Source organism: Sander vitreus, chromosome 16 (assembly GCF_031162955.1).
Source record: "Sander vitreus isolate 19-12246 chromosome 16, sanVit1, whole genome shotgun sequence".
NCBI classification, from domain to species: domain Eukaryota; kingdom Metazoa; phylum Chordata; class Actinopteri; order Perciformes; family Percidae; genus Sander; species Sander vitreus.
Genome location: NC_135870.1, coordinates 29,311,003 through 29,337,076, shown reverse-complemented (window position 1 = coordinate 29,337,076; position 26,074 = coordinate 29,311,003). Strand labels below are relative to the sequence as shown.

At 42.1% G+C, this 26,074-nt stretch overlaps 1 protein-coding gene across 1 annotated transcript in view; it reads right to left on the bottom strand.

Moving 5' to 3' along the window:
- Nucleotides 1-26,074, bottom strand: part of dcc (DCC netrin 1 receptor) — a 304,524-nt gene that overhangs the window by 112,848 nt on the left and 165,602 nt on the right. The window contains exons 9-12 of the mRNA XM_078271664.1: nucleotides 24,271-24,425; nucleotides 23,097-23,245; nucleotides 20,252-20,390; nucleotides 12,325-12,374 (exon numbers count right to left, since the gene is read on the bottom strand). Of these exons, the coding sequence (XP_078127790.1) occupies nucleotides 12,325-12,374; nucleotides 20,252-20,390; nucleotides 23,097-23,245; nucleotides 24,271-24,425 (493 nt within the window). The remainder of the gene's footprint in view (nucleotides 1-12,324; nucleotides 12,375-20,251; nucleotides 20,391-23,096; nucleotides 23,246-24,270; nucleotides 24,426-26,074) is intronic.

The following is a 26,074-nucleotide window of genomic DNA, read 5'->3' as shown; positions in this document are numbered from 1 at the left end:
CAACTAACTGCTAACTGCTGGTGGAGTTTGTGACCGTTATATGCCGACCATTCTACATTCCACGCAAATTGTTTTTTTGTGTTTACAGCCCACCGAGCGCTAATGCTAGTATGCGTTAGCTGAACTTTACGCAGCCTATGTGTGTGCACTAAATGTGTGACATGTTTCGTATGTCGTTTTTATATAATGTTGTTATATATGTTTGAATATGTGTATGAGTGAGTATGTGTAACACCACTTGAGCAACGTTGTTTCGTGTATATGGTTGAGTTGACTGTCTCACTGTCTGTAAACGGTAGGCGTGGCTTGGGAGTAGACTCTAAAGCAGCGAAGCAAGTGCATTCTGGGATTTGGTGTCTTTCATCCACATGAGCCAAAAACACATTTTGTGGCTTTTCTCGGCCTAGAAGCCACCAATTTCTAAAATAAATTCACATTTTTACTACATAAGTGTCCCTATTTAAAGATATATTTATCCTTCTAACAGTGAAATATCCCTTTAAATATCTAAAACTACTACTGTTGACCGCAGAGATATGTCATCAATAGCAGTGGCGGCTGGCACATTCTTTACATAGAATTTAATTGTGGTTGGTGAATACACTGGACGAACAGTAGCTTAAGGAAGGTACATAAAATAAATGATTTAATTAGGGAAATGATGGAAAAGTTAATTGATCGATTGATTGATTTGATTCGGCAAATGTTTTTGGATTTTGACGATGTTTTCTGTTATAGGGTTGTATGCATATTGCATGTTACGAAACGATAGATTGAAAACACTTAGATTTTTGTGATTAAAGATATAAAGGTATGGACATTTCAAAATTGATAGGACCCCAAAATAATTTTGCTTCCTCCTTCTCCCTTTTTTTTTATTTTGATAATATCAAAAATCAAGGTATCACACCAGTGTATTTTAAATAAATGGAAAGGCCTTTATTTGTATTTGCTGACCTGAATGATTTTTTTTACGATAAAACGTGCTCAGTTAAGATAAGTTAAGGTATTTCATCTAGTAGAAAGTCTTTATAATAAGTATCCTTTCATGCTACAATTTGTAATGGTGAACGAGGAAAGTAAGCGAAAGATATAGTGGAGCGAGTGTTCGTACGCATGAGTCCGTCAAGTTTGTTTGTAGCATGGGAAGTGGCGTTCGCCTCTTCCAGGCCCCGTTTAGTGTGCAACGGTGAGACAGCTGATATTGTCTAACTGACACTCTGAGGTGGTCTGCTATAGGGCTGGATTCGAATATTCGTTCGATGGGTAGGCATTTCATTTTCAATTTGGGGATTTGAATATTTGGTTGTTGTTGAAAAAACGTGCATGCAGGCTGAACTTCACTGTGGTGTTTTGTCGGGATTAAGCTGCTAGCTAAACGTCCGCTACAAGCGAGCAGTCTGATGTGTGTAGAGGTCTGTATGGTTATACCGAAGCAGCCTGGTGTCATTGTCAGGCGATTTGATAAAGGTAGAGATAGTAACGTTACGGCCGTGCACAGTGCCAATACAGTGAGGCACTGGTTGGCTGAGCATTCATTCAAAAACACGGTGTCTGGAGTCACTTGTTAGATGGTCTGGCACTAACGCAGGTCTTTTCGTTTGAATTGAATGCCTGCGGTAAAAAGTTTCCATTTCAACTTTTGGAGGAAAGCAACCCGACGTCAACCTGCGGGGGACAATCATGTAACGCTTACCGGCTGTCAGACTCGTCAGTCCGTCCTGTAGCGTAACAGTAACAGGGAACATCCGTGCCTCTATCGCTGCTACAAAAAAAAAGTTTTAAAAACTATGAAGCAGGGCTGTAGTCAAGTCCACCTTTGTCGAGTCCAAGACCAGGACTAGTCGAGACTGAGTCAAGACCAAGTCTAACGGGTACAAGTCCAAGTCAAGACCGAGTCCAACAAAGTTTGAGTCCAAGTCAAGACCGAGTCCAAATGAGAGACAGTAAATACGGAGGACAGAAAAAAATGAATCCTCTTCAAGACCACTTACTTACCTGTTCATGATTTATGTGATGGGAGAGACAGTATATCTTCTATTAAGATGATAATTTGGCTTTCTTATTTGAGTAACACACCATAGGATCAAATTAGGCCACATTATCTACTTAAAATATAAAATGGAAATGTTCCCATTCTTGAACTTATTACCTGTCCTGAATAATTCATAGTACAAAGTGCTCGCTGTAAATGACGCAGCCAGGTGTATCCCAGGGGACCAATCATGATGCCTGTTACAGATGGATTATGAATTAAACTAATACCTGTTTTCTGAACGAGCTCGCTTCATCAAAGGTTTAATTTTGAAGGAGGAAGCTTTAGAACAAAAGCATATAGTGCTGGACTCAGTCGAGACCAAGTAGAATATTTGGCGAGTCCAACGGCCGAGTCCGAGACAGGTCAGAGTCCGAATACCAACGAGTCCAAGATGAGTCCGAGACAACAGAAAAGCGCCTCAAATTTCGAGACTCAAGAACTACAGCCCTGCTATGAAGGTAACAAAAAAAAAAAACACATGCACTGAACTGCCCAGGAGTTTGTGTAACAACAGGTGACTGTGTCCTGCAACAACAGAGCAGTCGCTTCATCTCTTAATTCTTCTTTGTTTCTTTCTCTCCTTTTCCGTGAAATAAAGCTGCCTTCAGCTCGCAGCAAATGTTGGCTTCGCAGCAAATGTTGGCTTCCCCTGCTTCTGCTGCTGCCGCCGCCACCCAAGCTTTGAATATTCTCTGTTGAAAAGCACCGACGCTCCGAAGGTCAAAAAGTTGTATTCGGTATAACCCTAGTCTGCTTACATTTCCAAGTGAAATTGGTCTGTGGAAACAGTACGTTTCTCAATGAGGAGGTGTACTATAATTCTGAAGTTAGATTGGTCTTTGGAAATGTGTTTTTTATTATTACGTTTGACCAATTCAAACGTAATTGAAATTACTTTTTTTCTCTGAAATACAGTTTGCAAGCAGTATATCTTAATTATCATTCAGTTTGTTTATTTAATGTTTATTCATTCATTTTTTTAAAATGTATTTATCTATTATTTACGTTCACAGGAAGGCCGCTTTTATTTTGAAGTCAGGTCTTACGCACTCTTACTGTAACACCCAGTATATACACATACTGCAAACTCTGCTGTACATTCACCTGAAAAACCACGCTCCGACCGCCTGCTCTGCATTTACCGTCACTCTCTCGCATACCACATACACACACAGACACACACACACACACACAGAGAAGGGGAAAAGAAAACTAAAGGGTTGTTACTCATTCAGTCTCTCTTTAAAACTTGGTGCCAACTAATTTGGAACGATGCTCGAACACTGCCTGGAAGGAATTTGTACCAGCATCGTGCCAGAAAAAGGGACGTTCCCCAACCACCTCCCAAGTGAAAGCTGCTCCACCATCACTGCTGATCGGAGCTACTGCAGAGTCATTTGTCCCGGGAATGAATGCAGATTGTAACCTTTCCCACTGCAGACTTTAAACTGTATATAATGGTATGTCTAATGTATTTTATTTCCTAGCCCTGCTTCCATTCCCCTAAGTGGCTTTGTCACTTGTCAAGCTGCTACTGTAAATAGAAACCTGTTCTTAATGACTTGCCTGAAACATAACAATAATACGAAAGGCAGATGTTAGTGGGGTTTTTTCATTTAGTGGGAACTTTATTTATTAGCTCCTGTGTTGCTGATGCATTTAGAGACACCGTCAGTCAGTTATTGAATTTCCAGCTCGCTCTCTGTACTGCTGAGCAGTTTGTCCAATCGATGGATGGAAACGCTTTGAAGGGAAACAAAACTTTAAACTGAATCTGGATTTAATTCACTGGGGTTCTCTTTTTGTTTCTGTATGCTGTGAGAGCTGCATACAGAGCACCTCATCCACCCTGTGACCTCCACACGCACGCACGCACACACACACACACACACACACACACACACACACACACACACACACACAGGTGAGTAAACACTCCCTGAATTCAATCTGTGATTGTTTGTTCATGTCCTCTGGGTAAGAGCTGCAATCACATTGACTGTGTGTGTGTGTGTGTGTGTGTGTGTGTGTGTGTGTGTGTGTGTGTGTGTGTGTTTTAATGTCCTCTGGGTAAAAGGAGCAATCACACAGAGGGCAGACTGTCTCTATTTGCTTTGCAATACAACATGCAACACCTTGCTGCGCCATGCAGTGTGAGCGTGCGTGTGTGTGTGTATTTTTCGACAATATTTTGGAGGACTTTTCAGTGATGAGAGTAGTAAAGCCGCAGCCTGTGATCCGGGTACCAAGTACCATGACGCTAACATTCAAACACAGCGGAAGCTGCTGCCACTCTCACATTGATCAACAGGTCTTTACAGTAATAGAGGGGCTAACAGGGTTATTTTTGACCAACACATGCTCACTCCCAACTCATCAGGTGTACGTTTAAGTGACACGCGGGACAACGGGACATGATCCCCGTTCTCCTGGGTGAAAGTCCTGTGTTCGACCCCCCCCCCCCCAAAATTGGCATTTCTTGGGTGGTGCTAAGCGCCGGGCGCAATAACAGTTTAGTTGTTTTTTTTCTGATGGATTGGCCATCACTAGTAAGTTGCATGTTGGTCTCAAAGTTGTAAATTATATTTGGGCTAGCGGAACAAAGAACTACAACCACGGAATAAAAAAAATTAAAAAAAGAGCATTAGAGGTAGCGTTGCATGGACGTAGAACACAATCTTCAGCGAATTTAAGACTTTTTAAGACCCCGCAGGGGCAGGGCGTGTGTCCTCCACCTGCGAATGTATTTCATGATGCACGCTAGGGCTGCACGATATTTTGTTTCATTGTCTACATCGCGATGTGCGCATGCGCGATAGTCACATCGCAGGACGTTGCGATGTTGACGCTACAACTTCTTTGCTGCTTGATAAAAAAGTAAACTTTCACCGTTCTCCTTTTCCATGATTGTTACCGGCCGACCCTTCCCCTTTAAGACAGGTGGTCATGTGACGTAACGTTAGTCCGACGGGGGGGGGGTTGTTATGGGAAGTGAGGCTCTCCCGTGTGTAGAAAAGTACCTTAAGCGGCAGCTGCCGCTGAAACAGTGATGCACATGCTTTTCCATGTAGTGAAGCTACAGTAGTCAGTGTTTTATGTTCGCTGCAAAGACAAACTAAATCACCTGATTAATGCAACGTAATCACGACATCTCCCGGCCATTTTTCACCGCAGAAAGCTGCTACCAGCCAGGCTAAAGCTAACATAGTTAGCCTGAAGAAACAAGGCGTCTGTCCCAACTAACGTTATGGTTCGGAGCTGCGACGCTGGAAACGTAACACTAATCTACAACAGCAGTCTGTTTCTGATATAACGTCATTTACACTGATTGAAGTGCTCTTGGATACAGTTTGTTGAAGAGTGTGACATGCAGGCTCTGCATGCACAGCAAACCAACAATCATGATCTATTTTAATCAGTTTATCAAACAACCAAAGCAGGCCCCGCTAGTCGACACCAACCTGACATTTAGAGGAAGCAACATGCATTATTAATATCATTCACTTTAGCCTGGATTGATATTATATGAATACAATGGTGTCATGTCAGTCAACCAGTGTATTTCTTCCTACTTTCCCTCTCCAAAATCTCTTCAGAAGAGTAATCACAGCGCTTACTTGCTTTGGTTTTTGTAAAGCATTAAAGTTCAACAAAGACTGGTTCACATAAGAAAATTTCCTTTTTCATTTTTATTTTCTTCGTAGATGCACTCCCCTACAAAATCACCCCAGTAGTTGAGAATGATTTAGTATTTCTAAATAGGGCTATTTATGTCCTCTTATAAAAATTAGTCTTTTTTTCATATCGCAATATATATCGCAAGGAAAAGAAATATCGCAATGTAAGTTTTTTCCAATATCGTGCAGGCCTAATGCACGCCCCCTACTATTGAATACATGTTCACATTATAAAGATGCAGATGCACGTAAACTCAGACTCTTTTTTTGGTGACTCGGACTTGGATTCGAACACTGGGAACCCAAGACTTGACTCGGTCTCGAAAGTTAGTGAATCGACCAAAACACTGGCTCCAAAAACAGTTGGAACAAAGATGGAAGATTTTGCACAATAGCTGCAGTATCCCGTTTGCTCACACAAAAAGTGTTACACTGCTGAGGAAAAGCATTTCTCTACGTTGGTTGCAATAAGGTCAGATTATTTTCTTTTTTTCAAGAGAGAGAGACTCAAGAAATAAGAGTCAGTGAACACATTGGACTGCTGATGAAACCATGGAGAGAATCAGGTCAGAGAACAGTTACATCCAGCTGCCTACATCTGTCTTTACTGGTCATCAACGTCGATACAGTATTTCAGAATTCTACAAACTCCTTTCAAAATCACTTTAATGTATTTTTGTATCTTGTTCAGTATTTCTTTTTGACAGTGAAAAAACGTGAATGTGAGTGGGAAAGTGTGTGTAAAATCAATGTATGAGAAAGAAAAACTGTATCTATGTGAAAAGAGAATTAATGTTCTGTATGTTGGAAGCATGCCCAGATTATTCATAAGGGCACTTGGGCCAGTGCCCAGGGGCACCAACCATTCAGAACCAGTGGGGGGGGGGGCACCACATGACACAACCTTTAACAATATTTTCCGTAAATTATTATATTATTCACTTGAAATTGTTGAAAGACCACACATTACTCGCTCATGAACACTAATTTCACAATAATAATAATACATTATGAATAAATCATTACATGACCACTATCACTCCCCCTCCCCAATCTGTCAGAGTTGAGTTGGGGGGGGGGGGGTTTAACAATAATCAAAAGTGGCCAGTTTAATCCCCCGAAAAATGTTATCATAATGATGAATGTAAAATATTAACTAACCAAAAAATTATAAGTGGTTGGCTTTCTTGATTCAATGTAATTGGCAAGCAAAGAAAAACATTTTTTACACAACCCCCCCCCCCACCCACCTCTGGGTGAGACTTGGTTGCGCCCAACCCCTCTCCGTGTCCACAGTCTCTGCTTCTTTTCCTAGAACTCGTATTTCTTTCAGAGGACTTTGTGCAATAAATCCATATTCTCAGATCTAATATTGATAGTCTTTTGTCCATATCTTATTCATTTTCGATCCTTTTATTGTCGTTAGCTGTGATGCTGAAGCAGTTTTAGCTTTCCCATGATGCTTTTGAAGGTTTTTGACCAATCAGAGGAGTTGCTTTCAGGGTCTGGGAAATAAAGTCGGAAAAATACATATTTGACCGACCCACAATGCTACAATATATAGTATTGATTTGGGGTTTTTGAATTGATCATTTTGAACTGAGACATTTGAATAAAGTGCCCACTGCTCATAGGCCTACATGTATGTAGTTGGATAAGTTAGTAAATTGCATTTGACACACAAAAAGGGGGGGCTTTGAGGTATGGTGCCCAGGGCCACCACATTGGCTTAATACAGGCCTGGTTGGAAGACCAGAATGAATTACGACTTGCACAGCCTCTTGTAGACAGAGTTTTCATTATCCACTCTGTCGAGCCTCAAAATGAACACCGCTGGTTCTTTTAATTAATGTTAAAATGAGTCTCCAGGTTCTCCAAACGGCCCACCACATGTGACTCCTGCAGAGAGACACTCAGAGATTTTTTCGCTCCAACGGGAACCCCTTCTAAAAAAAGCTATGCTCAGAGCACAAGTGGAGTTTAAGGTGTGCAGTATGCTGGATGTTCCCAGCATCCACTCCTGATCCTGACTCTGACAGCCACAGAGACAGTGACCCTAGCTGGACTCTCTGGAGAATTCTGGGAGGGGAAAAAAAAGCCTGCAGACTGACATACTGTAATCTCTAGCTGTGTGTTCAACCAAGCATTCAACAACACACACACACACACACACACACACAGTAACGCTCTACTGACTGGAGGAAATTTGAGGAAATGTCAGATTTGTCTGAAAAGTTGGTTTCACAGCAGATGGATGCAGCACGATCCACATTGTTTCCTTCAGCAACAAGCTGCAGAGAAACTGACTGAGGCTGGACACACACACACACACACACACACACACACACACACACACGCACACAGACAATTAATTGTGGCAATTAAACAGTGAGCAGGATACAGCCGGAGTTCAGCACAGCATGGACTTCACATGGCGTTTTCATTGATTTTTCCAATAAATAAGCACAATATCGGGTTTGGAGTTCTGATGCTTTATCAGGCAAAATGACCACAATCTGTTTCACTACCTTTGCTGCTGCTAAGAGTACTTTTCTACTTGCTTTCTTTGTAACCCTAACCCTAAAATCGAGTATATTTTTCCCTGAAGAATGTTACTCCCACTATTGCTGGAACCAGTGGATAATAACGTTCTTCTCTGTCGTTATAGACTTTTCTTCTCGTCCACATCTACAGGGAGGTCAGAGGTCAAGGTGTGGGGCTGGCGGGCTTGGTGACACAAACTTCATCAGGGGATTAAACGTCTAACTGCTGCTGTAGTATGTTTGGTATTCAGCTTTCATTTACTTAAGTTTAGTTGAGAAGAATCTTCCTCCTTTTTTTAAAGCCGGTGTCATGAGGCTTTCAACTGTCAAGCAACTCTGACACCCCCGATCAGTCAGCAGTGAAATATCAGTCACATGCAGGGAAATAACTAAATGAGGTCAGCTCTCCACAGACAATCTGACCCGCCTGTTTATTGACATAAATAATGAGCCGCTCACATCGACGCTGGAAACATTCATCATTTTCTCGGCTGTTGCTTTCTGATTTGGATGGAGAAAAATGATGATGAAAGGGGAAAACTTCCAACCATGAATGTTTTTTTTGCAGAGCTGGCTGCTGGCAAAGGCAGCATAGGCAAACGCTTGGCGTGCCAGAAAAAAACATAGCGTAAAATGATGTGTAAATTGTGGCGGTTAAAGTCCCCGCCTTGTTGTCCACGATTATCCTAATTTAATCAAACAATTTATCTACTAATTATCCTAATTTTGGTAACACTTCACTTGAAGGTATCTACATAAGAGTGACATGACACTGTCATGAACACATGACACTGTCATGAACACAGTAATGACTCATGAACCCTAACTCGTTATGTCATAAACGTTTATGACTTGTTCATAATGTTTATGACACGCTCATGACAGTGTCATGTCACTCATATGTAGATACCTTCAAGTAAAGTGTAACCCAAATTTTGCTCAAACCCGTAAAAAGCAACTTGCATAGTTTTTGGGAGTAGTCTGGCTCGATGGATGTACATTGCTGGACTTAAAGCCTGTCATAGATGTCCCTCCCCTCTCGCTTTCTCCGTTATCAGGGCGACGCCCAGCACCGTTTGCTTTGGTTTAAAGGAATACCAACAAGCCAGAGCGCTTTTCCCCCTTATCCCAGAATAGATAGGCAGTGTAGGCAGACCACACTCCAGCACTAACACAGCGCTGGGGACGAAGGTCTGGCTAGTCCACACAGCATTCCGGGATGGGAGAAAAACATGCTCGATGGTGTCCCCAACGTCTCCTTCCAGGCAGCGCTGCGACCATTGACTTCAAGGCACCTAACCCTAACCATAACCATTGCCTAAATGACATCAAGGCAGTGCTGCGACGTGCTCTGGTTTATTGGCATTTCTTTAAACCAATCACAATCGTCTTGGGCGGTGCTAAGCCCCAGACACAATGACAGCGCCTCTGCTAAATAGCCTCGTGAAGGAACTTGTTTTGGTGGACTTTCAAAAGGAGTTTTAGTCTTTATGTCGTATGTTCAAAGGTTGCTTTAGTCGTGTAACAGAAAACTCAGATTGGACAGATGGTCTAGCTAGCTGTCTGGATTTACCCTGCAGAGATCTGAGGAGCAGTTAACCATAGTCCTCAGAAATCCACCGGAGGTTAGAACGCCAACACAAAAAAAAGCAAGAACCTGAACAATCCCGGAAATGAAACGCCGTCGGTATAGACTAGCAGAAGCAACAAACACAAACACATCAAATGAGCCGGTCAGGCCAAGATCTCCCGACTGTTTTCACAGCAAATGTCCGCTCGCTGGACAATAAACTGAACTACATCTTTACGCAATTTGGTTCCTCTATATACTGTACATAGATGACTGACAATAATGTCTCTTAGTCTTGAATTAGCTGCAGCACTGAGCCTTTGGCTACGGTAAACACAACTTTTACCAATGGAACATGCAGTTGTAAAACAGCCAATAGGAACGCTCTGTCACTCTAGAAATGACTTGTGATTGGCCAAAGTCTCCTGTGAAGGCTAGATTTACTTAAGCCTGAATATAGAGCCAAGGAGGAGATGCATTAGTCTTGCGTTTTTTTTCCCAGACCACTTGAATTACAATAAATTGAAAGATTATTATGGAAGTTTTTGCCCAGTGATGCCAAAAATAAAAGTGCCTACCTCAGCTTTAACTCTATGAGAAATTGGAAGAGTAGGCTACAGCCTGTTGTCTACAGCTCTTCATCTAACAGCTCACTGTGGCTGCTCCTGACTCTTCCATTATTCCCTGCAATGTGTCAAACTGATCCGCAGTCAAAACATGTGGAAAATGGCCGGTGTCTTGTTTTATAGACGCATTTTTGATGAACAATAGTGGTCAATGTCATGCTCCCTTACAAACATGTTTTGCCAGTTTAATGCTTTGAAGCAACGTAATACAGAATTTTTTTTCTGGAATTATATATATTGGAATTATACAATTATATAAATATTGCAATATTTGTGTGCCCTGGTAGTTCACCTGGTAGAGTGTATGCCCCACGTAATCAGGTCCTTAGTGCACACTTTGCTGCATGTCATCAATCTTTGAGATTGCCACTTTGAGTTTCAAGTCAAGGCTTAAAACGTTTCTGTTTGCTATTGGTTTCCCTAAGTTGATTCAAAGATGGCTATTCCTACACATCTAAGTCTATTTTCTGTTTGTTTTTGTTTAGTTTTTTTTATGATTGTTGAATTTTCTGTTCTTTTTGCTTTGTATGTGGTATGCATGTAAAGCTCTTTGTGTCTGAATTGTGCTACAGTACATGAATAAATTGCCTTGCCATGACCTGAAGTGCTCATATTATGCTTTTTGGCGTTTTCCCTTTCCTTTATTGTGTTATATATCGTTTTTGTGCATGTAATAGGAATTCAAAATGAAAAAGCCCAAAGTCCACCCCAAGGGGACTTACCATCTCCGACAGAAAACACTGTTCACAAACTGCTCCAAACAGCTCTATTGTAGTGCAGCCTTTACTTCAGAGACAAACGTGGTCACTTTGTAACACGTTGTAATGCTCGCCTAGCTGCTAGCATGGCACGCCCTCATACTCTGCTTCTGACTGGCTAGTAGTCCTTACCTAGCTACTGTCAGGGCACGCCCTCATACTCTGCTTCTGACTGGCTAGTAGTCCTTACCTAGGTACTGTCAGGGCACGCCCTCATACTCTGCTTCTGACTGGCTAGTAGTCCTTACCTAGGTACTGTCAGGGCACGCCCTCATACTCTGCTTCTGACTGGCTAGTAGTCCTTACCTAGCTACTGTCAGGGCACGCCCTCATACTCTGCTTCTGACTGGCTAGTAGTCCTTACCTAGGTACTGTCAGGGCACGCCCTCATACTCTGCTTCTGACTGGCTAGTAGTCCTTACCTAGGTACTGTCAGGGCACTCTCTCATACTCTGCTTCTGACTGGCTAGTAGTCCTTACCTAGGTACTGCGCATGTGCGACTCCCAACAATGGAAAATGACGAAAATGTGAAAAACCGGTAGCAACAATCCTCTATACTAAGATTCAACCAGCGCCAGTGGTATGAAAGGTTACATCCATTTAGGAGACTTCCTGTCTCCTAAATGAGCGTGGCCTCGTTTGAATGTGTAGTGAACGTCGTGTGGGAGCTCATATTTTCAACACAAAGAAAGCGGAAGGGGGGACATCGGGGGGACTTTCAGTGGCGCCGGAACTAGCCGGTAAAAGAATTCAGTATTTTCATTCCATAAATCACATGAGCAGCTCGGACAGTAAACTGAGGGACAATAAATGAGTTGGAATATATGTATGAATATGGACACATTTTCAATCAGTAAAATGAGGCCAGATCAGCAGAGAGCAACAGCTGACTGATGGCAGCGTCGCAGTTTAAATGTGTGTGAGAAACCTGGGAAATCAGCCGTGAATGTTAAATGGTCAGACTCTCTCAGTTCGACCAAGCGAAATGTGAAAAAGTATTTCTTGAAATTTGATTAGTTTTTTTTCACCTTGAATGAAACCGATGACTGTTGTGGTGTACAGATGTGGACAGAGAGGGGAGGAAATCAAAGTATAGGAAATGTAAACTCACCCTGGACAGGACAACCTCTAAGGTGATGTTGTTGGGAGGAGCGCTGGGTACTGCACAGACAAAGACAAAAAAAACAAACAGCGTGAACATCGAGTTATTCATCAGTCAAAGATAAAACCTGCTGCTAACGAATAGGTTGACTCAGGGGAAATGTTGAGACAGCAGAGGAATCTGCATATTTTAGGCTTCTTAAAAAATCCTCAAGAGGAAACAATCTGAGAAGGAAAAACAGATCCTAGCCCATGACCACACTGAGGTCACAAACCAAACAAGCTGTGTAAAGTCCAGTTCAGAACTTAGCACAATACATTAAAGGTCCCATGGCATGACATTTTCACTTTATGAGGTTTTTTAACATTAATATGCGTTCCCCCAGCCTGCCTATGGTCCCCCAGTGGCTAGAAATGGTGATTGGTGTAAACCAAGCCCTGGGTATCCTGCTCTGCCTTTGAGAAAATGAAAGCTCAGATGGGCCAATCTGGAATCTTCCCTTTATGACGTCATAAGGGGAAAGGTTACCTTCCCCTTTCTCTGCTTTGCCCGCCAATGAGAAAGAGAGAGACATCATGGCTTTCAAACGAGCAAAGTGGCATTTGGTCAAGGCCACACCCCCACCCTCCACCTTGCCCCCCCCTCTCTCCTCCTCAATAGCTACAGACACAGAAATAGCACATCCTAATTAAAGCTCATTGTGCGACTGGCTCTAGTGGCTGTAATTCTGCACCAAGGCTGAATTTCGGGAAAGAGACTTCAGATACAGTATTAGGGGACCACTAAGGTCTATATAAAAGAGACTTCAGATACAGTATTAGGGGACCACTAAGGTCTATATAAAAGAGACTTCAGATACAGTATTAGGAGACCACTGAGGTCTATATAAAAGAGACTTCAGATACAGTATTAGGAGACCACTAAGGTCTATATAAAAGAGACTTCAGATACAGTATTAGGGGACCACTAAGGTCTATATAAAAGAGACTTCAGATACAGTATTAGGGGACCACTAAGGTCTATATAAAAGAGACTTCAGATACAGTATTAGGGGACCACTAAGGTCTATATAAAAGAGACTTCAGATACAGTATTAGGGGACCACTGAGGTCTGTATAAAAGAGACTTCAGATACAGTATTAGGGGACCACTAAGGTCTATATAAAAGAGACTTCAGATACAGTATTAGGGGACCACTAAGGTCTATATAAAAGAGACTTCAGATACAGTATTAGGGGACCACTAAGGTCTATATAAAAGCATCGAAAGAGCAGCATGTCATGGGACCTTTAAGACCTGGCAGCCCCTGGTTCTTACCTGTCACAATGAAAGTTATAAAATACATATATGCACTGTATTACTATACCTCCTGAGTGAGTTAGATGAGTAGAAGTAGTAGATTGGGGATTGGGAACGAAACTCTTATATGCACTCTTTTTTTAAATGTTTATATTTATTTTTCATTTTCTTTATTTCTACCCTTGTTCTTCATTAGTTTTTCTTCAGCTTTGCACTGTATGCTTTAATTCAGTTTTTCTGTAACAAATGTTTTATGTATACAGATTAATAGTTAATAGTTAAAAATGAGCGCTGACTTGACTACTTCACTGTCTGTAGCTCAATAAAAACATTTGAAATATAAAGTCCAGTTCAGACCAAAGATTCGCGGTTAGGGTTAGGGTTAGGGTCAGTGTGACGAGATGAGCTGAGACTTGCAACTACTTGCAACGAGGCCGGTCTGCAACGTTCTGAAACCTGCCAGTTCACACCAATACGACGAGGCGAGACGAGACGCTGCATCATCTCCTTAGCTACGACTCTTTGTACTTCTGTTCTGACTTCAGACTCTCAGGCTTTTTTATAGATGGATATATCTTTTGTTTTGTATAGTCAGATGCTTGCTACAGCTGCACGTCTAGTAGTCTATATCGACGATGTTTATTTTCCGGGATTGTTCAAGTGCCGCCGGAAATTCTGCCTGATGGCCCTCATTTCGGCCGGATGTCCGTCCCCTTCCTCTGTCTGTGTTGGCGTTCTAAACTCCGGTGGATTTCTGAGGACTACGGTTAACTGCTCTTCAGATCTCTGCAGGGTAAATCCAGACAGCTAGCTAGACCATCTGTCCAATCTGAGTTTTCTCTCGCACAATTTAAATGCACACGTTTCACCAAAACAAGTTCCTTGCAGAGGCGCAAAGAAATGCCAATAAACCAGAGCACATTTTTCTCCCATCCAGGAATGCTGTGTGGACTAACTAGACCCTCCTCCACAGCGCTGTGGAGGAAGGTCTGGCAAAGCGAGACTACATTTCTAGTGATGAATTGGTGAAAGAGCTTTATATTTCGCTGATTCACTGCTTTGTTCTAACACCGCTTGGCCCGCTCCTTCTCTTCAGTCACTCTCCATCTATCTTGACCATTTATCATTACCGTGCTTTCAGGCAGTCGTAAAACTCTGCCACTTCAACCAGCTGTTTGTAACATAGAAATAAAATGGACTGTGGATCATTTTATTTCTATAGTGTGTAGCTGACTTGACCAGCTGACTTCTTCTTCTATTGACTGTTGAAACAGGAGACGTCCCTTACGTTCTAAAACCACTCTCTGGAGACTCGAGCAGAAACTAGACGTTTGAGTCGAGCTGAGACGGGCCGGTTCAGACCGCTGAAACGTTATCCCCGTAACGTTCTAAACCGTTTTCATCTCGTTGCGAATCTTCGGTCTGAGCTGGGCTTTAGAGACGCATGAAAGCCCTGAATGGCAAGCCATTGTCGCTTTGTCCATGTTTTTGTCGCTTTTTCTGACGTTATTGTTGCTTTTTCTGACGTCTCCGTTTCTAAATGTTCTCCATTACTGCCTATATCATTCTGAAACCAGAACACAACAAATGTTGAGGATGACTCATTTTCATCATTTTTAAATTACACAACGTAGGTAGGGATGCTGCATTGATTTGCGGGTCCAGTCAGAGAGACTGAGGGGAAACGACAAAGTTGAAGTTATTTTAAAACCCTAAAACATTCGGGGCTTTGGAGAAAACATTCGGGGCTGGAGAACGCTGTGGGCTAAACATCTAAAGTAAGTTTGTTTCTCTCTGATGTTGTTTTGCTGGTTTTTTTGTATCAGTGTCAGTGTGGTGAGTGCTGGGCTGCCTCGGTTGGGTGTTAGATCCCTGCTGTCAATCATCTTGATGACAGCACAGACAGGAAGCAGATGGATCAACGCTGAGGCGCCGTTCAGCCTCCGAGATCTGAGTGTGTCACTACAGCGAAACAAGATCACCCCTGGATGCTTGACATGTGTCATCACACACACACACACACACACACACACACACACACGCACGCTGAAATTGTTGCCAGAGTGTGTCACTTTTGCAACAATATAATACAACATTGATTTAAGATCGCGCTGTGTGTGTTGGTGCACATTGTTTAGTTTGTTTTATTGTTAATTCAGTTTTCAGCTGTGGTACCTGGATCACTTAACACACACACACACACACACACACACACACACACACACACACACACACAGAGTGTCCTGGAAAATGATCCAAAACAGATGAGGAAGATGAGGAAGATGAGGAAGGAGAATTGTCAGCTTTTTTCTCTCCATTGTCTGAATGGAGGGAAAAAAAGCTGACTAGGGCAAAGAAAATAAATCGGAGGACGGAGAAGACAAACAAAACAAGCGAGATAAAGGAGAGGAAAATATTTACAACAAAGACAAGGGAGAAAAGGTTAGGTAAAAACAAAGAACAAAGTGAAGAACAGGAAGTACAAGACAAATAAAGAAAAGAGTAAGAAGCAAAAGCAAAGATGAGAAAATAAAAAGATGATGAAGAAAATAGATGGAGGGCAAGAAAGGATAGCAACAAGGCAACGACAGAAAGACAAGGAGGACGAGGATGAACAGGATGATGGTGAAGAGGCAGCAGACATGGGGTCCTGTCCTGTGAATCCGAGACAGAGAGGGACGTTCAAACTGACAGACGCCTGTCATCTGCTTATCTGTTGATTCAGCTGCTCACTGACTCTGTGTGTGTGTGTGTGTGTGTGTGTGTGTGTGTGTGTGTGTGTGTGTGTGTGTGGTGTCTGTGTCTTACTTTTATTGTGGATTCAATTAACCCACGAGTCATTCTTATCATTGAGACGCAGCCGGAAGATTCACAATACAGCCACTCTGCATCTGTGTGTGTGTGTGTGTGTGTGTGTGTGTTATTACAGATCATTTTTATGGTGTGATTGCAGCTGGACGGATGCCTCCATTCTCTGTCTCTCCGTCTGTGTATGGAAGTTTATTCACAACAACAGAGCCGTCTGAGCCAGATCCTCCGCAACCAAATAAACTTCTGTATAGGTTGATTGTGCGAGAAGCACATTACACCATCATGACGATTATGCTTTTCCATATCTCCTTTCATATCTTTAATGTCATCATGTTGGATTTTCATGTTAAATGTGGCCAAAACACTCAAATAATGAGGTAAACATATAATCAGATAAATCCTCAGTTAAAAAACAGTTTTTTCTACTCTTGGCTAAATGTTACATAACTTCAAGCCAGACTTCTCTGATTGGTCATCTGCTCCAGCCAGGAAAAAAAGGTAATAAATTACAATATATCGCAGAATATCGCAATATGTTTAAAATCGCAATAATATTGTATTGTGACATAAGTATTGTGATGATATATCGTAACATAAGTATCGCAATGATATCGTATTGTAAAACAAGTATCGTGATGATATATCGTGACATAAGTATTGTGATGATACCACATCGTGACATAAGCATCGTGATGATATTGTATCGTGACATAAGTATTGGGATATCGTATCGTGACATAAGCATCGTGATATCGTATCGTGACATAATTATTGTGATGATATTGTATCGTGGCATAAGTATCGTGATGATATCGTATCGTGACATAAGTATTGTGATGATATCGTATGGTAAGGCCTCTGGTGATTCCCTCCTCTAACGTAAACATGTTCTAGTAGAATTAAAAAATACAAGGATGATCCTGAAGATGCTATATAACAGGTCCACTTCAAGGAGTTTCAGATTAAAATGCTGTGTGGACAATATTTTACAACCTGAACTTCAACAACATACGAGAACTAAAGATGCTAACGGTACTGCACTTGCGTCACAAATGTTTTAGTTACGTATTAAACTCTTTGGTAGAACACAGCTTGTACAAACACGGACTATATTCAGTGAGGGTGTTTAAACAAGCAAGGCCCTTCAGGATAAACTCTTCAGATTTTCCACCAAAACTGAATTTCTTTCACTTGTCCGATTGCCAACATAACCCAATGCAGTCGCTGCTATTCAGAGCATATCCTCAGTATTCTGGGGGATGTGTGTTTTTTTTGCAAACTATTATTATGCTTAGCTTTCAATTTCTGTGGAAATACTCTTTTGAAATGTAGACCTTAGCCCCAGTATTCCAATTAAGTAGTGTACTATAAAATGGCCTTAAATAACATGATATAACCAGGTTGTTTTGTCATTTATGGGGGTTGTATATAGGTTGAGAACCAGCAAGTTAGACACAAAAACATAGGTTAATAGGGTCCAGGTTGGAAAAAAACAGTAGTTACCCTTTAAGCGGAAACCAAGGGGCTACCAGTTATGGAGAAAAAGTCTTGTGATTTGATTTGCCCACCAGGACAACATGACATCATCACTGACGATGTACTGTCTTCCCAGGAAACGACAAAACAAGGAAGGGTCATCTGACTCTGAAAGGCCATATCGTTGAGTACAGCCAGTTCTAACCAGATACATGTCAATAAATTGATCTGGTTATAATTGTGTGGTCTGCGATAATATGTCCGACCTGCCCTTTTTGGTCATGTATGACGATGTAGCTTGAGTTGAGCTCCATGCAGCGGCTTGACAGAGCCGTGGTCTGTTTGGAGAACATAATAAGGAAAGTGAACAGGCATATGTAGATAAAAAAGCATCAGTCCACATCAAGCAAAACATTTTCTTTTATTCTGTGCAAGCAATCTTCAGTCAAAAGTGAAAAAACACAGATATGATGTGTTATAGTGGGACCTATATTTTTCTTTGCCGTCGTCCAGGAAATTCAAGTTCAGTCAGAGACGCTTACGTCAAGGAATGATCCATTCATATTGATTTGTTAAGGCCAATTGTTGGTCCTGCGAGATATGGACCCTACGCCATAGCCTGACGTGCACCTCTCAAAAAAATGTTACTTCACAATGCGGCGATGCAGACCGCAACAACACAACACAAGTGTCCTTGGGTTTCATGAAAGGCGCTATATAAATAAAAGTAATTATTAATATTATTATTATAACTGTGATTGGTCCGCTTGGATTGGTAGCGTTCCCGTTGTGGTCAGAAAGCACAAGGGAGACACTTCATTTCTCCGTCTCTCTACGCCTCCAGAGCCGGTACTCGCTCTGAAGCTAATCCCTGTCACTCTCCCACTCGCTCTACCACACACTGCCCACAATACACATGCCAGCTCTGCTAGTATCTTAAAGAGATACGCTAGAACGACGCAGACAGCAGTGCACGAGTATACTGTGTTCCAAATTATTATGCAAATTATATTTGACACTGATTTTCCTAAATAGTCGATGCAAATGACAGTCAGTAAAATTTTCATGTCACCAACCGTTATAAGTCGAATTTCATTGAACAAACCACCCAATGAAAACTGTATTTTTAAAAAAAATCAAAAACTCAAAATGCACTGTTCCACATTATTATGCACAACAGAGTTTCAAAACATTTTATAGCTTGTAAAGAACTGAAAATGGTCATTTGCTGAATTTGCAGCATAAGGATGTCATATTTACTGAAATCAAAAGCTATTTCAATCAAACCCATCTTAACAGGGCAAGTTCCATGTTAACATAGGACCCCTTCTTTGATATCACATTCTTGCATCCACTGAACTTGTGAGTTTATGGAGAGTTTCTGCTTGAATGTCTTTGCAGGATGTCAGAATAGCCTCCCAGAGCTGCTGTTTTGATGCAAACTGCCTCCCACCCTCATAGATCTTTTACTTGAGGATGCTCCAAAGGTTCTCAATAGGGTTGAGGTCAGGGCAGGATGGGGGCAACACCATGAGTTTCTCTCCTTTTATGCCCATAGCAGCCTATGACCCAGAGGAATTCTTTGCAGCATGAGATGGTTCATTGTCATGCGTGAAGATGATTTTGCTACGGAAGGCACGGTTCTTTTTGTACCATGGAAGAAAGTGGTCAGTCAGAAACTCTACATACTTTGCCGAGGTCATTTTCACACCTTCAGGGACCCTAAAGAGGCCTACCAGCTCTCTCCCCATGATTCCAGCCCAAAACATGGCTCTGCCTCCTCCTTGCTGACGTCGCAGCCTTATTGGGACATGGTGGCCATCCACCAACCATCCACTACTCCATCCATCTGGATCATCCAGGGTCGCACCACACTCATCAGTAAACAAGACTGTTTGAAAATTAGTCTTCATGTATTTCTGGGCCCACTTCAACCATTGAAGTGGGCCCACTTCAGCCCCCATCCTCCCCTGACCTCAACCCTATTGAGAACCTTTGGAGCATCCTCAAGCAAAATCATTTCCATCGACTATTTAGGAAAATCAGTGTAAAATATAATTTGCATAATAATTTGGAACACAGTCCAAACTTCATGCCACTTTTTAGGCTTCTCGTTTCACGCTTTAAAAGTTCAATTCATTTTATCTTCACTGGCCGGCTACATTGCATGCGTAAAGTAGGGTTTCCAGGTTGAACAAAAAACAAACGAAGTTGCCCTTTTAGTGATCATTAACGTCACCGTGTAATGAACAGCAATGCATTCACTTACTGATAAACATAAGTTGCCACATTGGATGATTGAGAGATGAAAAAGAAATTAAAGAAAGAAAGAAGTTAAGAGAGAACTCACCATCTGATTGGGTGGTGACGCTGACAGTGTCTACGGAAGCGCCGGGTCCGTAGCGGTTGATCGCCAAAACTCGAACTGTGTACTCTGTGAACTTATTGAGTCCCTCCATCTTGTAGTTGAGTCCGTTCACCTCCACACTCTGAACACACACACACACACACACACACACACACACACACACACACACACACACAGAGGAGTGAGTCCACATTGGCTATCACTCTCAGGGAAAAAAACAGGCTGTGATTTGATTTGGGACATGAATTGCATTCAACGGTGTATTAAATTCCACAAAGTGACTGGTGTCGTGACAGGGAGGACTACGACAGTAGCTATGTTTCCATCCACTTGTCAATTGTCATTATCTGAAGTTCGCTACAAACAACACAAGCCGCTGAAAGTGTGTTTCCATCCCAACCCTTTGAACTCTGCGATAGAAAAGGTCCGACAGTGCCTACATTGGTATGTTTGCTTATTGTGATGTCATTTCTTTGACAATCTTTAAATGATTAACATCCCTAAAATCAGTACAACCTAAGCTAAAAGGTTATGCAAGTCAATAAACCATAATAATTAATAAAAGTATTAAAATTGCCTCATAAATAAAAATTTAAAGAAATCCCCCTTAACACTCCATAAGTTATTTGAACTGTTTACATTGTTTTTGTCTTTGAGATATACTGATTTTATGAGCAGAGTGAAAAGATGTTTTGATACTTTCGTCTGTAATAGAAACGTGATGACGTGATGGCGCGAAATGCTCTAGCTCAGGGGTTAAGCCAAGCAGGGAGCAGGGACCCCCTACTACATGTTATATCAAATAAACGCACGGCAGTAAGCATGATCGGTCCACGTACAGTAAAGGCAATTCTGTGTTACCTTATTTGACAGAAATCTATGCATTTAACCTGTGATTTCTGACAATTTGATGAACAAAAATGTATATCATAGACTGGGTAAAACCAGCCCGATCTGCCGGCGATTTGATTTCGCACTGCAGCTCAGGCTGGAAACCTGTAAATTTTTCTATCCATCATTACAAATCTGCAGGGACCAATCACAAACTGACTTATCCACCTGGCGTGCTTAACACGCTGACGATAAAGAAGCGACTGCAAGCAGCTTTTTGTTTACATTCAGCATGGCGGCCACCGAAGCGCAGCAACCTGTTGGCAAATTTACAAATCTTACTATGGCCACGCCAAGACCCGCCCTACGAAGCAGCTCGATTGGTTGGGGTTAGGCATTTGACTTTGAGTGGTTAAGGTTAGGATAGCCAATTTGTCAGGGGATAGGACCTGAACAAATGGGGTTACGTTACCTTGCGTAAGCATGGACGCCTGGCCAATAAATGCTATTGAAGGGTCTTGGCGTGGCCATAGTAGGATACGTAAATCTGCAACCCGTTGATGCCTCTGTCGCTGCTACGTCACCCGGATCGCTGGTCTGATTGGTTGAAGGACTATCCAATTGCGTACAGAGTCACTTGAACTATGCCCGTTGATCACACCTCTTGTGCAGTAGAAAATACAGAATACAAAAATTCCTCTATGCAGGAAAAACCCTGCAATAATTTGGTGGCCCCCCCCCCTGCAGTAACTCTGAGGACCCCCTAGGGGTTTTAGATGGATTTTTCTTGTTTTTTTGAAATTATGGGCATTTCCACCTTTAATGTATAGGACAGCTAGATATGAAAGGGGAGAGAAGGGGGGGAATACAGGACCCTGGACCTTCTGCGTCAAGGAATAAACCTCTATGTATGTGCGCCTGCTCTACCAACTGAGCTAACCCGGCCACCTCAAATTTCTTCTTCTTTTTCGCTTCATGGCAGGTTGCAACCATAAAATGATCTAAAACGTATTCGCATTTCATTATTTTTTCTGCAAATAACGTTTCCATCAGCGTTAATCCCATAAACCATTTACCAAAAATTTGATGAGATCAAATGTACAAACGTCGATATTAATGAAATTCATGTCAAAAATGTTTCCATAAGGCATTTTTCATTTGATATTACTTAATTCGCATTAGGGCCGAAAGATTTGGGGGAAAAAATTGAATTGCGATTTTTCTGCCAGATATTGTGATTACGATTTATTTATTTTTTTTAATTTTTTTTATTGAGCTCAAGTTCAATATTCATTGTGTGACAGATAAAACATGTCATGGAGCATTATAACATGAGACACCATCAACACTGCAAGCGTGAGAACATGGATGGGAATTGGCAGCAATACATGTTTATTGTTTTTTTAAGATTATTTTTTGGGGCTTTTCTCTTTGTTAGATAGTGACAGTGGATAGACAGGAAAGGGGGAGAGAAAGCGAGGGGATGACACATAGCAAAGGGCAGCAGGTCGGATTTGAACCCGCGCCGCTGCAAAGGACTCAGGGACACATTTGTTGATGTATCACAGTGGGAACTGAACCCAGATCTCACACACCAAAGGCAAATGGACCGCTTCTCTAACCTCTGGCCATACCTACCACCCATGCTGAGCAAATACAAGTGTCGGCTCGGGACCTGGAATAATGTTACATAGCACAGATTGTGATATGTCATATCCACTGTGGCGCAGTGGATATGACATATCACAATCTGTGCTATGTAACATTATTCCAGCACGTATCTTGTGAAAAAACAGTACATATGATAATAAAAAGAGGAGTAAAAGATGTTAAACCAAATGTTAACACCAAACATTTAACTATATATTTACCATTGGTCTTCATGATTAGCTGATCGCCTTCTTTCAAATAGCGATTTGAAAACGAAGAATCGTTCAGCCCTAATTTGCCGAAAAACAAACGTGTGGATGGAAACATGGTTAGTGATGGTGCTGACCTGTTCCTTGCCCGATGGGCTCTCAGTCCACAGCAGTCTGTAGCCCAGGACGGGGCCGTTTGGTTGGCTGGGGGGATCCCAGCTCACCTGGACCGAGGTGGGAGACAGAGCCTCAGCCTGGACAGACTCCACCCTGCTGGGAACCTGGACTGTAGAGACACATAGAGAAAACACACTGTTCACACACCATCCCGGACACTGATGCTACTGCTGCTGTTCTCACTGCTGCCACTAGTACACCACTTCCACCGCTACATCTACCATTACCACAGTGACCGAGACTGACCCGTTAGCTTCAGAAATTTTTTTCAGAGTTTTTCAAGTTGTTATTGGAGGGTTGTATAGAAACGATGAATACTTTAAAACCTATTTTTAGGGATGGCCCGATCAGCATTTTTGACCCCCTGATGCGATCCAATTTTTTAAATATTGAATAACTGTCAATACCGAGTCCCGAGCCGACACTTGTATTTGCTCAGCATGGGTGGTAGGTATGGCCAGAGGTTAGAGAAGCGGTCCATTTGCTCGAAAGTTGCCAGTTCAAACCACCGGTCAGATGACACAAAAATGTAGCAAAATGACAGCTGGCAACCAGAGGTTTGTCCGAGTCAAGATCAGATTAGTCTCGAATTGCGCTGTGTTGCCGACGGAGCGAAACAACGTTGACTTTGTTAAAGTCACAGTGAGTCACCCTACCACCTTAACTAACACATTTTCTGCTGGAAACCTGGCTAATGAAACTTGGTCAGTGGCTCTCAGCGTCAGATACTGACACAGATGCTGCATGGAACAGAGCAGCAGCTCGACCGCGGCGCTGTAAAATGACCTAGTATCGACAGTGACAACGGTAGCGAAGTAGTATGAAAGACCGAAAATCTGTGTAAGGAGGTTGGTTGGGGTGGTGGATGGGTCAAACAACACAGGACTTTCACCCAGGAGACCGGGGTTTGTGTCCCATTGTGTCCCACGTGTCACTAAACTGTCCCGTTGTTGTGCCGCATCTCAGTTAAACATACGTCCCGACCCAGAGCGTCAAAGAGTGACGCCAAGAGTCCCGACCAAGCGCGTCTAAATATGACGCTAAAGGAGACTTTTTGCACTAGGAGTGAGAATGTGTTAGAACGTGTGTGTGTGTGTGTGTGTGTGTGTGTGTCTGTCTGTCTATGTGTCTTACGGTCAGGTTTGGTGGTGATCCTCAGGGGGGCGGAGCTCTCTCCTGGCCCCACGTCATTGTAAGCGATGACTCTGAAGCTGTAGCTCTCCTCTGGTTTCAGGTTCGAGACGGTCAGCTCCAGAGACTCCGGCTCCGACACGTTCACTGACCGCTCCCTAACACAGGAAAACACAATGTCATGTACCAAACTACTTTCATTACAAATCTAAGACACATAACAATGTACATTTTTGAATTTGAATAATATCATTTTTATTCTCTCCATATCTTCTTACCGAGATATTACTCATCTCTCTTATTTATTTAATGGTCTTGATTTCATATTATTTTGTTTATTATAAAAATCAAATAGCGCTGCATTTAATCCAGTTTTATTTTGTAACAATACAGATAATCTGATCTGAAATCAGATGTCATCTGTTTAATCCCGCAGTGACTGCAGCTAATCTTCAGATTACAGCATTGTGCAGCCTTTCAGTCCTTAACCAATCAGCAAATCACTGAAGAGACAGCTGCACAGATTAGCATGTTTCCAGCACAGCTTCACGTACACACAGCTGCTTTCTCTGCTCAGTCCACGGTAAAGAAATATGACTTTTCTACTAAATATTAATGGGTTGAGGCAGTGTTGTAGTCGAGTCACCAACTGTCGAGTCAGAGTCAAGGCTCAAATCCCCAGTGTTGAAGTCCAAGTCGGAGTCACCAAAGAAGAGTCAGAGCCGAGAGAATAGCGACTCCAGTCCGAGTCCAGGACTCGAGTACTCCATTACTACCTGTTACACATAAAAGTAGTCAGAGACGTCATCCAACATTCGAGTTCTATTTTATTTATTAATTTATTAATATTTTATTTATTTCATAAATCCTCGAGTCCAAGTCCAAGTCATCAGTGTGCGATTCCACGTTGAGTCACGAGTCCAGAGAATAGCAACTCGAGTCAGACTCCAGTCCGAGTCCAGGACTAAAGTACACCATAACTGCCTATTACACATTAAAAGTAGTCAGAAACTTCATCCAACTTCTGAGTTCTATTTCATGATTGCTCGAGTCCGATTTCATAAATCTTCGAGTCCAAGTCCAAGTCACCAGTGCGCGAGTCCAAATCGAGTCACAAGTTCAGAGAATAGCGACCAAATCCAGGACTCAAGTACTCCATTGCTGCCTATTACAGATAAAAGTAGTCAGAAACTTCTTCCAACTTCTGAGTTTGATTTCATGAATGCTCGAGTCCAAGTCGAAGTCCAAGTCATCAGTGCACGAGTCCAAGTTGAGTCAAGAGTCCAGAGAATAGCAACTCGAGTCATCCTCGAGTCCAGGACTCGAGAACTCCATCACTGGGTCGAGGTACTGTATCTATCTCGCATTGATCTCACTGCAGTTTCTTGACTTGATTTCATCCAGTGAGAAGCACAAAAGAACATCAGACACAGTTTGGCTTCCAGATTTCTAACTGATGCTCCATTTAGAAAGAGGGGAGGATTCAAACTGTACAAATAAAAACAGTGTGTAAAAATTTGGTTTGGTTCCCACCAAATAAACTACTGTCAGTGAAAGAGCACAGCTTAATATGAGCAACAAGTAATGGTGACTTCTGCTCATTTCAGAAGGTTAAAAAAGTGTAACTCAGAGTGATGCTTAAAGAAATAGTTCAACATTTTAGAAAATATGACTATCCACTTGCCAATACTGTCCTTGCAGAATACCCAAATACCTCACTACTGTACATTACAATCCTTTGATCTTTTAAAACCCTATTAAAATAATGTTGTTCATTAAACAGCTTGAAAGGGGAATGTTTAAATAG